The sequence below is a fragment of the Mustelus asterias genome, chromosome 9 (genome assembly GCF_964213995.1).
Source record: "Mustelus asterias chromosome 9, sMusAst1.hap1.1, whole genome shotgun sequence".
NCBI lineage: Eukaryota > Metazoa > Chordata > Chondrichthyes > Carcharhiniformes > Triakidae > Mustelus > Mustelus asterias.
Window position 1 is genome coordinate 115,808,000 of NC_135809.1, and position 15,736 is coordinate 115,823,735.

The 15,736-nt window shown below is 46.2% G+C and overlaps 1 protein-coding gene across 1 annotated transcript in view; it reads right to left on the reverse strand.

Moving 5' to 3' along the window:
* The window catches only part of kiaa1549la (KIAA1549-like a), a 199,264-nt gene that overhangs the window by 29,234 nt on the left and 154,294 nt on the right, over positions 1 to 15,736 (reverse strand). The window contains exon 16 of the mRNA XM_078221393.1: positions 14,873 to 15,005. Coding sequence (XP_078077519.1) covers positions 14,873 to 15,005 — 133 coding nt within the window. The remainder of the gene's footprint in view (positions 1 to 14,872; positions 15,006 to 15,736) is intronic.

Here is a 15,736-nt window from a genome sequence, read left to right on the forward strand (position 1 = left end):
ACGCACGTGGTCAAGCAGTTCCAGCACAGCTACAACACTGGCATCTCCTCAGCAATGTGGAAAATTGCCCAGGTATGTCCTGTACACAGAAAAAATAGAACAAATCCAACCCGACCTCATCAGTCTACTCTCAATCATCAGTAAAGTGTGTCATCAACAGTGTTATCAAGTGGCACTTGCTTAGCAAAAATCTGCTCCCGGTTGCTCAGTTTGGGTTCCGTCAGGGCCACTCAGCTCCTGACTTCATTGCAGCCTGGGTTCAAACTCTGGATCTGAATTCCAGAGGTGAGGTGAGAATGACGGCCTTTTATATCAAGAAACCATTTGACGGAATGCAGAATTAAGGAGCTTGGGCAAAACTGGAGTCAATGGGAATCAAAGGGAAAACTCTTCCCTGAATGGAGTCATACCTAGCACAAAAGAGGATGATTGTGGTTATTGGAGGTCAATCATCTCAGCTCCAGAACATCACTGCAGGAGTTCCTCACGCTAGTGTCCTAGGCCTAACCGTCTTCAGCTGCTTCATCAATGACCATCATAAGGTCAGAAGTGGGGATGTTCACTGCACAATGTTCAGCACTATTTGCTACTCCTCAGATACTGAAGCGGTTCATGTCCAAATGCAGCAAGACCTAGACAATATAAGGCTTGGGCTGACAAGTGGCAAGTAACATTCACCACACAAGTGCCAGGCAATGACCATCTCCAATAAGAGAGAATCAAACCATCAGACTTTACAATCAATGGCATTGCCATCACTGAATCCCCGACTGTCAACATCGTGGGAGTTACCATTGACCAGAAGCTGGACTGGACGAGGTATATAAATACTGAGACTACAAGAGCAGGTCAAAGGCTAGGAATCCTGCTGCAATTAACTCACCTCCTGACTCCCTGAAGCCTGTCAAGTACAAGTAAGGAGTGCGATGGAATACTCTCCATTTGCCCAGATGAGTGCAGCTCCAACAATACTCAGGAATCTAGATACCATCCAGGAGAAAGCAGCCCACTTGTCACCCAATCCACCACCTTCAACATTCACTCCCTCCATCATCAATGCAAGTGGCAGCAGTGTGTAACATATATGAGATGCATTGAGATGCATTTTCCAAACTTGTAACCTCTGCTGCCTAGAAGGACCAGGGCAACCGATATATGGGAACACTACCATCTTCAAGTTCCCCTCCAAGCCACATGCTATTCTGACTTTGAAATATATCACCATTCCTCCACTGTTGCTGGGTCAAAATTCTGGAACTCCCTCCCCCAGCAGCACTGTGGATGCACCTACACCACATGGACTACAGTAGTTCAAGAAGGCAGCACACCACCTTCTCAAGGGCAATGGGGGATGGGCAATAAATGCGAGTCTAGCCAGCGATGCTCATGTCCCGTGAATGAATAAACAAAAGAAAAAAATAATGGCAATTAATTATTCAAGCCCACAGTCCACTTTTGACCCTGTCACAAACAGCTTAATGTTCTTGCACTGGATTAGAAATTCTTTACACAGTGCATTCACTGAAAGGTAAGGCTTTTAAGGACAGAACAAACTAGCTGAAATTGGAGTGCTCAGAAGGCAATGATTGACAGGTTCTAGTCGATGGTTTGCAATCTACGATACTCTTATTAATTAATGTCAGTCCTCACATTTCTCCATGAATGTTGGACTGTTCCACCACTGAGAGTGGATTGCTCCCAGGTTACTCCACAGTGACAATGCGACATTGATAATGGGAGGGATTTTACCATTTTGAGTCTAAGTGCCGGATCTGGGCGTCAAATAGATCTGTGCCTGGAATCTTCTTTCCAACGCGCCCATACGCGTTTTTCCGGCTCTGGTCCAATCCGTGCTGTGGGCGGGGCTTAGCGCGGGCGGACTGATCGGAGCTCTGAACTGCGCATTCGCAGTTCGAAAAAAATCTGACAGTGCGCCCGGGCACGAAAAAAAGAGCAGAAAGTGGAGAGAGTGGCTCTCTGACGTTCATCCTCTGGTCGGGGGGGGGGGGGTTCCACTGCGTGTCTGCGGCCGATCCCTCCTGGCACCATCACTGGTACACTACCAGCCACAGATTACTCTTCCCTGCAGGTGCGAGAGAGCGGGAGAGATGGCTGTGGCTGGTAGTGAACCAGTGATGGTGCCAGGAGGGATCGGCCGCAGACAGGCAGCAGAATCCCCCCAACCAGAGGATGAGACGTCACACCCCCTCCCCTCCCACCACCCTCCCCCACCCCAGGGGATGATACGTCACACCCCCTCTCCTCCCCCCCGACCAGGGGATGATCGGTCACACGCCTTCCCCTCCCACCCACCCCCCCCCCCCCCCCCGGCCCAGGGATGAGACGTCACACCCCCTCTCCTCCTCCCACCCCCCTCCCGCCCCGACCAGAGGATGACCTGGGTCAGAGAGCCATTGCAGTCTCTGACCCCGCTCTTTGGAAGCTGCAGCGGCGACTTCAGACTTTTATTCGGCAGGTCGGTAACAGCGCGGACGCGGATCGGGCCAGAAGACGGTAAAGTGGGATCTGGCGGTAGAGTTGGGCACGCGGTTCATTAAGTCGGGCTGCCCGATTTGGGCGTGTGCTGGACCCGCGCCCGAATCGGGTGTCAGTAAAGCCACGATCTGCTCGGAATTGGGTGCAGATCGCAGTATAGGTCCGATGCCCAACTTTACTGCAATTCCGCACCCGAAGTTTTGGTAAAATCAGGCCCAATGAGTGCACAAACAAACAGAAAACAGTTAATAAAGTCCTGGATATAACTGGCTGCTGCAATTCCCCCACAAACAACAACAAAATATTGCATTTCTATAGCAACTTTAATGCAGGAAAAGCACTTCAAGTTTATCAAACTAAATTTGATACTGCACCAAAGAATGAGATGGGGTTGACTCAAAAGTAGGTCAGAGAGCAAAGAAAGCGGGAGATGAGGCTATGTTTATGAAGGAAATTGCAGAGCTTATGTACTGCTGCCTCACAGCACCTTGGACCTGGGGTTCCTGGCTTGGGTCACTGTCTGTGCAGAGTGTTTCCACCGGGTGCTCTGGTTTCCTCTCACAGTCTGAAAGATGTGCTGGTGCATTGGCCATGTTAAATACTACCTCAGTGTACCCGAACAGGCGCCAGGGTGTGGCGACTAGGGGATTTTCACGGTAACTTTATTGCAGTGTAAATGTAAGTCTACTTGTGACACTAAATAAATAAACTTTTTTAAAAAATTTAAAACTTACTAGGCAGCTCCGTGGTGAGATTTGGAAATAACAATGAGAATTGTAGAACTGCAGCACAGCTGGACCAGAAGTCAATGGAAGTCAGGGAGAATAGGCAAACGGGGCTTGGTGCAAGTAAGGATAGGGGCAGCAGAGCTTTAGATGAGCTGAGGTTATGAAAAACTCAGTTCCTCTCTTAAGATGGAGTAAAACACTTCACCATTCCAACCCAACTACATCTTTTGTTTCCAAACACAGGAATTTTGCAGTAACTGGAATAGTCAAATAAAATGAGTTAATACATCCCAGAAGCATCTCAAAAATAGCTAAAAACAATTTGCCAGAAAAGAAATCACCATCGCAGGCAATAGCTGGACATATCTTGGTATTTGATAAAGTTAATTTTTCAAAAGATACATTTTACAAGTTCATTTATGATAAGTAACTACTTTGAGAAGCATCCACTGTAACTATAATAATGAAAAGCCACCATCGCATCTTCAAACCTCAACAGAAAATGCTGGAAAATCTCAGCAGGTCCGGCAGCATCTGTGGAGAGAGAGTAGAGCCAACATTTCGAGTCTGGATGACCCTTTGTCAGAGTCATCTAGACTCGAAACGTTGGCTCTATTCTCTCCCCACAGATGCTGTCAGACCTGCTGGGGTTTTCCAGCATTTTCTGTTTTTGTTTCAGATTCCAGCATCTGCAGTATTTTGCTTTTATCATCTTCAAAACTTTTTGCCTAAGGTCTGCAACCAATTTACAGTGGGAGCAAGCATCATTTCATTCATTGGCTCTTAAAGGCTTCAGGCCAACCCTGCAATCAATCAGACTGGCTTGAAATTCATCTATTTCTGGGAAGAGAAATGCTGCTTTTTCTAAAGAACTCCAATGCACTGACATAAAGGTTAGTTAATAAAGGTCAGTTAATAGAGTGATGATTGATATTTATGGAAAGGTCAAAGGCTTTGTCCTATTTTTTTCACCCGAAGAGACACTGAGGGTAATTATGGACACTGACAGGAACGTAACATTGGCTGGGATTCTCCGGCCGTTTACGCCGGCAGGATTCTCTGCTGGTTGACAGCGGCAGGACCAGAAAATCCCATCGCCAGCAAACAATGCGCCACCTCCCGTCGGCGGGAAGCATGCGGCTGGGAGGCAGGAGAATCTCACCCATTGCTTCCAGTGAATCAAGAACCTGTTATATATACCCCATTCTGTTTTACCTGCCCACCCATTACATGCTCCCGCCATTATATGTCCCAATTGACATCCCTTTCCGCTGGGCAGTTTTACATCAACTGACCAGTTCCATTAGTTTTCTAGCCTTGCCAAAGTTTAAAATTATCCCCCTTTCCCACTGTTTCAAACCTGCTTTAATAGAAAAATGTTGTCAATATGTAAAAATGCAACTGCAGTTTCACTTCAATCTATTCCAGAACGTACATCTCCTATCATTGCACGAATGTTGCAAATTTTAAATGGTGGTTTCTGTCCTACCTTTTGCCAATTTCATTAATTCTAGAAGGAAAAGAAATGTTGGTTTCATGTTAAACCAAAAGAGAAAATGCTGGAAAATCTCAGCTTTGGTTTTCTCTTTTGGTTTCAGATTCCAGCATCCGCAGTAACTTGCTTTTATCCTGGTTTCATGTTAACATTGCGACCAACTTAAAATTGGAGTCCAGTTCATTACAACAGATAATCCTGGGACTACAAAGATTAAACAATTTTACACACAAAGTGGGGGGGAGGTGGAGGTTTGGAACTCCCTTCTGCAAATGGCAATTGATGCAAGGTCAATTCTAAATTGTTGATCGGAGATTGATAGCCTCTTGTTGACTGTTATCGACAGGAGGGAGAGGCAAAATTGAAATTTATCATTCTTTTGCTGTCTGACCATAAGTTGAAGTGGTTTTTGGTTTAAAATAAGCTGTGGTGCTTATTCCAAAAACCCTTTGTTTCTGTAGGCCAGAAGGGGTGATGGGGGGCTAGGGGTGAAGGGGGGTGGGGAATGATCACAACTACACACACACACACACACATACACACACACTCTGAGAGTCAGGTCATGAGAACCCCTCCCTGCACAATGATTTCATAAAAGGATGTTTATCCGATGTCTGAATCTGGTTTTTGCTTTATTGTTTATAATGACCCAGTCATTAGCCTCTGAAAGAGTCATTATCTATACTGATGACCCTGTTCTAGGTAGCAATTGTCTTAAAGACCGTTAGACTCTACTAGAGGGGGAAGCTTATAAATATGCAAATGACATTTTCCTTTCAATCATTCCTTTTTGAAATGGGCCTTGACAGTCCCAGGTTTGAGGTTCCATGCATGTCAGGGCATGTCTTGAATGCAATCCTTAAAATGTCACAGTGTCACCTTACAATTCCAGAATCAGGTGACTTGTGGCAGCCATCTTTTGGTTCAGCAAACTTCATTTTTAAATAAGCAAAAAAAAAAACAAAGCTTGATTTACATAGTTCATTACATGTCAATAACCAAGGACAAAAAGGGATATGGGACAGAGGCAGGTATATAGGGCAGAATGTTCCCATCCTGCCCACCATGGGAATCGTAGTCGGCGGGCCATGCAAATGTCTGTTAACCTCGGATGGGATTTTCCAGTTTTGGGGCAAGTGCAACCAGAAAATCTGACCCATGGAGTTAGGCTGCACAACAACCAGACTGCAGAGCTAAATGTCCTCCCCCTTTTTCTAATGGAATGCTTGCGTCGATGCCGTGTATTTGCATTTGTTTGTCACGAGCTCGAATCGCTTTTCCATGGGTTCTGGGATTACCTGATAACTCATGGCATGACAATATCAATTTGTAGCCTTCAGGAGAATCTATCTATTGTATCTAATCGGGCTGTGTTGAATGTTGCATATGAATGCAGGCTATTATTGTTGTTGCGAGCTCTTGGTCTCAATGGAAAGGAAATATTGACTTTTCACAATGACTTTGTACAATGCGTCCTACAAAATTAAATACCCATCAGAACACACAAGCTTTGACTATCAAAAATACTTGAAACAGTTGCAGTTTGAAAGCAAATTTAAATCTGTAATTAAGAGTTTAATTTATTCTATGCATTCATAGAAATGACCACAGTGGACTCAGAGACAAGAAAACACCAGATTATTTTGCCCTCTATTACACTCCCGGCAAGACAGGCAAATACATTTTAATTGTGTCCAATAGCATCGAGCTGTTGTTTAGCCCAATGGCTGTGTGATTATCCTTGGAGACTCCGCCATTCTGTTTGACAGAGAGTCCTTGACCCTGTTCCTTCAAATGCCCACATGTCTACATATATTTGTGGGAGGTAGTGGAAGCAGAACTTTTAAGGGGCATCTTGACAAATACGTGAATAGGATGGGAATAGAGGGATATGGTCCTCGGAAGGGTAGAGGGTTTTAGTTCAGTCGGGCAGCATGGTTGGTGCAGGCTTGGAGGGCCGAAGGGCGTGTAATTGTCTTTATTCTTTGTTCTTTATCCAACATGGCACCACTCATGTTGCCTTGACTCCTCTCCTCCTCAGTAAGTCAATGACTGGCTGACAGCTGAAAGTGATGTTTTCACATTGCCTTTGGCTCGGTCTGAGTGACTCAGCTCCCTGAGTCGAAAGGTTGTTGTATCAAGTTCCGCTCCAGGATCTAGTCTAGACTTTTCAGCGTAATACAAAAGGCATTCTGCGTCATTTGGGAAATGCCGGGGGCAATTCTCTGACCTCGCCGCGGCGTTAGTAGATCGCACTGGTCCTGGAGAATAGCATGAGGGACTAAGAATCTACTTCATGCCCGGCGCCAAACAGTTTGTGATTCTCCCAGCCCCTGCCTAATGGCGCGATCTGGATCGCACCTAGAAAGGGCGTGAGTCTGATTAGCAAAATTAAAGTAGCATTTAAATGTGCATAACTCCCAGCGTAAGGGATTCACCAGCCTTCTGACGTGGAACAATAATGGTAACCTGGTGTGATGGTCACATCGGGGGGCTGTCAGGCCAATGAAACCCCCAGGTGGACGGGGACATGGCTGGGTGGTGCCCATCGGGCAGTGCCAACCTGGCGGGGTTCACCTGGCACATTGGCTGTGCCCAACTAGCACATGGGCAATGCCTGGCAGTGGCCACTGGATAGGTCAGTGGTGCCAGTTGGGCACTGCCAGGGGCAGTGCTGAGTTGGTGGGGCCTGAGTGAGGGCTATGTTGGGGAGATAATACGGGGGTATCTGACAGTGGCAGGGCGGGGGAGTATGATCATGTAGGGGTGGATCGTGACGGCAGTCTTGATGGGGGAACATGACAGGGGTCTTGATGACAGGGCATTTAGGGGGTCAGGCAGGGGGACCCTGCAGGAGGGCTCTGATGCTCCGATGCTGGTGATCTATGTCGGGGAGCCGGTGGGGGAATTTGCTACCGATGAGGGGGGAGGGATCCCGATGTCTGTAGGGGGTTAGAGAGGGTCTCCCAGTGCACCCTGAGCTCGGGGCGCTCTTGCAAAATGGCACCCGAGCGTTCAGAAACTGGGATTACTGATGTGTTTAGGCTTCCCCCCCCCGCCCCCCCCCCCCCCCCTCCAGTACCAGTGCAAAACTCCCAACTCTCCAAAATAGTAACTGAGTGTGGGGGGATTGCGATGCGGAGTGTGCCTGAGAGACTGGCGTAGGTCACTCCATTATTCCCGTCATTATGGCACTGCTCACTACCTTTCAGATGAGATTTAAAACTGTGACGGATTTCAAAATAGTCCATGGTACTATTTTGAAGATGTAGAGGAGTTCTGACCAATATTTATCACTCAAACACCAACCGTCAAATCAGATCATCTCATTTTATGCAGGCTTGCACTCTTTTGGGTGAGACAATGAATAAAGACCATATCCACCAACTTTTTTCAAATTCATTTATGGAATGTGGGCGTCACTGACTGAACCAGCATTTATTGCTCATCCCTCAGAGTTTTAAAGAGTCAACCACAAGGGTGTGGATACGGAGTCACATGTAGGCCAGATCAGGTAAGGATGGCAGATTTCCTTCCCTAAAGGACATTAGTGAACCAGATGTGTTTTTCCGACAAACGACAATGGTCACCATTAGACCTTAAATTCCGGTTTTTCATTGAATTCAAATTTCACCCTCTGCCATGGTGGGATACGAACCCGGGTCCCCAGAGCATTACTCTCGGTCTCTGGATTACTAGTCCAGTGACAATACCACTACGCCACTGCCTCCCCATGTTTGGATGTTGGAGTACATGGCGCTATTCGAAGATAGGTAGGAGACTTTCCAGTTTTGTTTCTGTCCTGCACAAACCCAACTCGTACCCACTGAAATAACAAATTAACCGGTCATTCAGCTTCTTTGCTTTTCTGTGCCATCTGTTGTGAACAAATTAAATGTCATATTTGCCAAGAGTGACCAGACAGTCATGTTGTTTCTCAGAGGACACAATGGAAAATTCAATCATATTAAGCAAATTAGAGGCAGCTGCTGAAAGGCTTTTACTAAAAACAATTCAAAACACGAGTCTGGCCACCCATCAGAATGTCATGAAACTTAATTGATTTATGGAAGTGTTAGGTTTGTTAGAGAATTTAAAGACTGACAAATCCCCAGGGCCTGATGGAATCTATCCAAGGCTGCTCAGGGAGACGAGAGATGAAATCGCTGGGCCTCTGACGCAAATCTTTGTCTCGTCACTGGACACAGGTGAGGTCCCAGAGGATTGGAGGATAGCTAATGTGGTCCCGTTATTTAAGAAGGGTAGGAAGGATAACCCGGGTAATTATAGGCCGGTGAGCTTGACGTCCGTGGTGGGGAAGTTGTTGGAGAAGATTCTTAGAGATAGGATGTATGCGCATTTAGAAAGGAATAAACTCATTAACGATAGTCAGCATGGTTTTGTGAGAGGGAGGTCATGCCTCACTAACTTGGTGGAGTTTTTTGAAGAAGTGACCAAAATGGTTGATGAGGGAAGGGCCGTGGATGTCGTCTATATGGACTTTAGTAAAGCGTTTGACAAAGTCCCTCATGGTAGGCTGGTGAAAAAGGTTGGATCTCATGGGATAAAGGGGGAGGTGGCTAGATGGGTGGAGAACTGGCTTGGTCACAGAAGACAGAGGGTGGTAGTGGAAGGGTCTTTTTCCGGCTGGATGCCTGTGACTAGTGGTGTTCCGCAGGGCTCTGTATTGGGACCTCTGCTGTTTGTGATTTATATAAATGATCTGGAAGAAGCTGTAACTGGGGTGATCTGTAAGTTTGCCGACGACACAAAATTGGCAGGACTTGCAGATAGTGAGGAACATTGTCAGAAGCTACAGAAGGATATAGATAGGCTGGAAATTTGGGCAAAGAAATGGCAGATGGAGTTCAATCCTGATGAATGCGAAGTGATGCATTTTGGTAGAAATAATGTAGGGAGGAGCTATACGATAAATGGCAGAACCATAAAGGGTGTAGATACGCAGAGGGACCTGGGTGTGCAAGTCCACAGATCCTTGAAAGTGACGTCACAGGTGGAGAAGGTGGTGAAGAAGGCATATGGCATGCTTGCCTTTATAGGACGGGGCATAGAATATAAAAGTTGGGGTCTGATGTTGCAGATGTATAGAACGTTGGTTCGGCCGCATCTGGAATACTGCGTCCAGTTCTGGTTGCCGCACTACCAGAAGGACGTGGAGGCTTTGGAGAGAGTACAGAGGAGGTTTACCAGGATGTTACCTGGTATGGAGGGGCTTAGTTATGAGGAGAGATTGGGTAAACTGGGGTTGTTTTCCCTGGAAAGACGGAGGATGAGGGGAGACTTAATAGAGGTGTATAAAATTATGAAAGGCATAGATAGGGTGAACGGTGGGAAACTTTTCCCCAGGTCGGTGGTGACGTTCACGAGGGGTCATAGGTTCAAGGTGAAGGGTGGGAGGTTTAACACAGATATCAGACGGACATATTTTACACAGAGGGTGGTGGGGGCCTGGAATGCGCTGCCAGGCAAGGTGGTGGAGGCGGACACATTGGGAACGTTTAAGACTTATCTAGACAGCCATATGAACGGAGTGGGAATGGAGGGATACAAAAGAATGGTCTAGTTTGGACCAGGGAGCGGCGCGGGCTTGGAGGGCCGAAGGGCCTGTTCCTGTGCTGTATTGTTCTTTGTATTAATATCACCATATTTATTAATATAAATCAATTTTGTAAACTAGATTTGATCATGCAACGATGCCACCATACACTTTCAACAATGCTCCTTCCTCAACGTCCTGCTTGCCTCAACCTAAACAACCATAACCATCATCCTTTGTGCTCGGTATGACTCCAACCGGGGCAGAAGTTTCCCCCTTATTTCTATTGATTCCAGTTTTGCTAGGGCTCTTTGATGCCACACTCGGTCAAATGCTGCCTTAATGTCAAGGGCTGTCCCTCTTACCTCACCTCTTTTGTCCATGTTTGATTTACTGATGAGCCAGTTGGCATCCATTATCCCCGAGCCCATCGCAAATTTAGTGGTGACTCAGGGATTTGGAACTAGATGGCTTTCCTGCCCTCCGAAGGCCATCCAGCAAACCTTGTTGGGTGGCGGGGGGTTCCTTGTTACCAGACACTTTGGGCAGAATTTTCCCATCCTGCCCTCCACGGGAAGCGGGTGGGACACGGACCATGCAAAAGTCCATCGACCTCGGGCGGGAATTTCCGGCCTTGAGGTGAGCACGACCACGTAATCCCACCCTCTGTGTCAGATTGAGAGATCCTGTATTCAGAAGCAGAGGGGAGGATGAAAGCCACCCCCTGCCCTTGCCTCAGGCAAACCCCTGCCCCATCGCCCCATGACTTCACACCCCACAAGCCCCAACACTGTGAATCTAATCCCACTCTCACTCATCTTTGGTCTGGGGTCCCACAATGCTCCTAGGCCTCTGGTGATTATATTGCTGTCAGCTGGCTACAAGAGTGGGCCAGAGGCTAGGAATACTGTGGCGCATAATTCACATCCTGATTCCCCAAAGGTGCTAAAATATCCTTTCAGTTCATCTACAAGGCGCAAGTCAGGAATGTGATGGAATACTCCCCACTTGCCTGGATGGGTGCAACTCCAACAACACTCAAGAAGCTTGACACCGTCCAGGACAAAGCAGCCCGCTTGATTGGCACCACATCTACTAACATCCACTCCCTCCACCACTGACGCCCAGTAGCAGCAGTGTATACTATCTACAAGATGCACTGCAGTAATTCACCAAAGATCCTTAGACAGCATCTTTCAAACCCATGATCCTTTCCATCTGGAAGGACAAGGGCAGCAGATACATGGGAACACCACCACCTGCAAGTTCCCCTTCAAGTCACTCACCGTCCTGACTTGGAAATATATCGCTGTTCCTTCGCAGTCACTGGGTTAAAATCCTGGAATTCCCTCCCTAACAGCATTGTGGGTCAACCCTCAGCAAAAGTACTGCAGCAATTCAAGAAGGCAACTCACCACCACTTTCTCAAGGGCAACAAAGGATGGACAATAAATGCTGGCCAGCCAGCAACGCCCATGTCCCACAAATGAATTTTTTAAAAAGCTGCTGCCACTCCCTTTGGCACTGGTGTTGATGGGTGGTTGCCAATCTCTGATTAGCCGGCAGTCTCAGTGGGTTGGACTTCCACCGCCAGGGACATCACTCAAAGGGGAGGTCCATTGGTGGCCACTTAAGTGCCTGAAGGGCACGGGATTCCATCAGGCCTTCCCATGGAACAGACAAAAGTTCCCAGCTGGTTCTCCGATAGGTGGCTGAGACCCTCGTTGACCCCACAAATCCAGTCCTATGTATGTTGCACACACTGAGGTATTTAGCTACATGCATAGTCCTCCTTAAGATGGGTTCCTGCGGGGCTGTGCTATGTTTGGTGCTGTGAAGTAACAAGCTTCCTCAACAGGTAGCACACTCCTGCCTCCAAGTCAGGAGGCCATGGTTCACAACAACTGGAGTAGACAATATAGCCCCTCAATGTTCAGCCATCCATCACGAACATGACATTCCACCTCAGTTCCATTTTCCCTCCCTATTTTCCTATATCCATTGATTAAAGTGAGTGGCTTCAAGTCCAGAGACTCACATACTTTATCCAGCCTGAGAATCCCAATATGGTCTTGAGGGAAAGTGCCATTGTTCAGATTAAATATTAAACTGTCTCTACCCCCTCAGGTGAACTGAAAGGATATTTTAGCACCATTGATGAAGAGCAAGTGACTCGATCAATAGTCATCCCAGAGCCTATAGCTCCAAAGACAGATTGCCTGTTCAATAATCTGTTGCTGCTAGTGGGAGATTGCTGTGTGCAAACTGGCTGCTTTACCCTAATTTACAGCAACAATTTTGTTTCACAAGTATTTCATTAGCTGTGGATTGCTTTGGGATGTCCTGAGGTCTTGAAAGATGCTCTGTAAGCCAAAGTATTTCTTCCTTTGTTGCAAGTTACCTGTTAGCATGAAATTATCTTTATCTGTTCACGGGATGTGAGTATCAAGAAATTGTAAACTGTTTAAATCAAACCTTAATTTCTTCATATTTTAAAAAATTGACTTTTCTGGACCAAAAACATGATTTGTACATTGGCTTAGTTCTGGAAATGTCCAACAGGAGTTACAGGACAAAACTCAACCCTTATTCTTGTGGAATCTCATATCTATCATTGTGTGGACCAATTACAATCAATGAAACACAGGAACATCAGATGGTCTGTCTCCCCAGCCATGGCTTATCACAAAGAGAGAGCCATTGAAACTTGTTATACCTGCAGAGGCACTAATAGCCACCATCTATCTTCTAAGGTGAAAATGGATTTTGACCAGACACACAGCAAATTGTTGCGAACCTGAAACTGACTAATCAATGAGCAATAACACATGGCCTAAGCTCCTCTAGCCTTTGAAAGTTTTAATGTTACATTCCTGGACTCCCACAGACAGTATACTGTTAATATCCAGCCTGAACACACCAAAGCAGGCTATCAGCAAAGCCTGCCTCAAGTCTAAGAGCCTCCTTGAAGCTTTGTTCTCTGGAGCATTCTTGCCATCAGCTGTAGAGTGGACCAAGTCTTTGTCATCTTGTTGCATCATCACCAAATTTGAGCTAGTTAATTTCTGCTCGCTGTACCCGCCTGAACTTTAAGTCTTATGTGTTGTCCTCACCGGATTCTGACATTCCAGATTCCGACATTCATGTGAATTAATATTCCTGCATTTTGTTCCAAGTTATTCTGAGTTGCAAAACTATTTTCTTTCCTATTCCTTTCTTCTGTGTTTGTGTGTATATATGTAGTTGTGCTTAGTGTCAGGGAGATTAACCGGGTGAATACGTTGGGTCATGGGGATAGGACCTGGGTGAGATTGTTGTCAGTACAGGCTCGATGGGCCTAATGGCCTCCTTCTGCACTATAGGGATTCTATTCTATTCTATTCTATGATTACCATTCCCTGGGTTTGAATGTACGAATAAATAATAATTCTGATTTAACCCTAAGGAGGGTTTAAAATTAGCCATTTTAAAATTGACTTCATAAACAGATGGCTTGGTTAAACATGCCACAATCCATTTCAAAAATGTTGACAGACATGCGGTGAGAAAAATAAAGGAGCTCACTTGGCTTCTGTCCCCTATTTGTAACACTATTGTCATCCACAATGTGCCTGTATGACAGAAGAATTTCCCCTTGTGGGGCAGTCTAGAACAAGAGGTCATAGATATAGAGCAAGAAGAGTTAAGTTCAAAACTGAATTGAGAACAAACGACTTCTCTCAGAGGGCTGTGAATCTGTGGATCTCACTGCCCCAGAGTTCAGCGGAGGCAGAATTAATCATCTGATTCAAGAAAGAAGTAGATATGTTTCTGATGAAAGCGGGATAAAAGGAGCAGGCAGGAGAGTGGAGTTGAGACCAGGATAAGATTAGCCATGATCATGTTAAATGGCGGAGCGGGCTCAAAGGGTAAAATTGCCTACTACCGCTCCTAATTCCTATGTTCCCTGGACAATAGGAACGTTAATCCTTTTGCTTCCTAATCCTGATGAAAACCTGTTGGAGAATTGCATTGATGGCATTCTGACAAACAGAAGCAGCCTCACTCCTCAATCCTTTTCTAACAATCAGTTATATCATGGTGATTTGTACTGTAACTCCATTGAAACTGCTTTTACACACATCCCTCAATACCCTTACCCAGATTGTCTACCTTTCTTTATAGCTGTTAGTTTGATTAATTTGTGTTAGATAAGGGTATCAAGGGGTAAGGAAGCAAGGCAGGTGCAAGGTGTTAAGATAAAGATCAACCCTGAACTAACTGAATGGCAGAATAGGTTTGAGGGGTTGAATGTCCTCCTCCAGTTCCCAAGTTAAGCTACATATGATGGCTGAGGAGCCACCGTGGTTGCAAGGGAGACAGAAAGAGGTACCAATACTGCTCTTTACAAACACGGTATGCAAAGGGAAACAGCAAAAAAATAAGGGGCCCTTTGTTCTTCTGTAAATCCACTGAGTATCTCTGATTAACTGAGGTCTGGCTTGATTATAGACACTAATTTTTATCTATCAACAAATTGCAATATGCCCAGCTTCACTGTGAAAGAGCAGAGATTATGGAGCAGCCATTAAAAACAAAAGTCGGTATCGTACTTACATCATATCCACTGTTGCGAATGCCCCGACGTGACCTCTCCCTCCTGACAAGAAGATCCATCTCTGTTCCTCCTGGACCCGGGCTGTTCAAAGATTGTCTGCTCCTATAAACAGCACTCTTCACCTGGGATTGCCTACATGGAGTCAAGATATGTTCAAAGCAGAATTATTAGAATCGTAGCAAACATTGGGTGGAGGATCATTGGCATCTGCAAGGATGGAATCGCTTGGCAATTTGTTTCTGAATTTAGAAAGTTGGGTGAAATCATAGAATCTTTACAGTGCAGAAGGAGGCCATTCAGCTCAACGAGCTACACCAAGGACAATCTCACCCAGGCCCTATCCCCATAACCCCACGTATTAACCCTGCTAATCCCCTGATACTAAAGGGCAATTTACCTTGGCCAATCAACCTAACCCGCACACTTTTGGACTGTGGGAGGAAACCGGAGCATCCGGAGGAAATCCACGCAGACACGGGGAGAACGTGCAGACTCTGCCCAGACAGTGACCCAAGGCTGGAATTTAACCCAGGTCCCAGGCTCTGTGGGGCAGCAGTGCTAACCACTGTGCCACTGTGTCACCCTATGCAGTAAGTCATTTCCACATGAAAGTAAGTTCAAGGGACATGCTAGTCAGAGAATTGGCCCCACATAGTTGAAGCTGTTGTAACCCACTCCTTGCTCTGCATTATCTTTGAGTGTGTTTTTTCATTCATTTGTGGGACATGGGTGTCACTGGCTGGCCAGCATTTTTTGCCCATCCCAAGTTGCCCTGAGGGCAGTTGACAGTCAGCCATATTGCTGGGGCTCTGGAGTCACATGTCGGCCAGGCCAGGCCAGGTAAGGACGGCAGATTTCCTTCT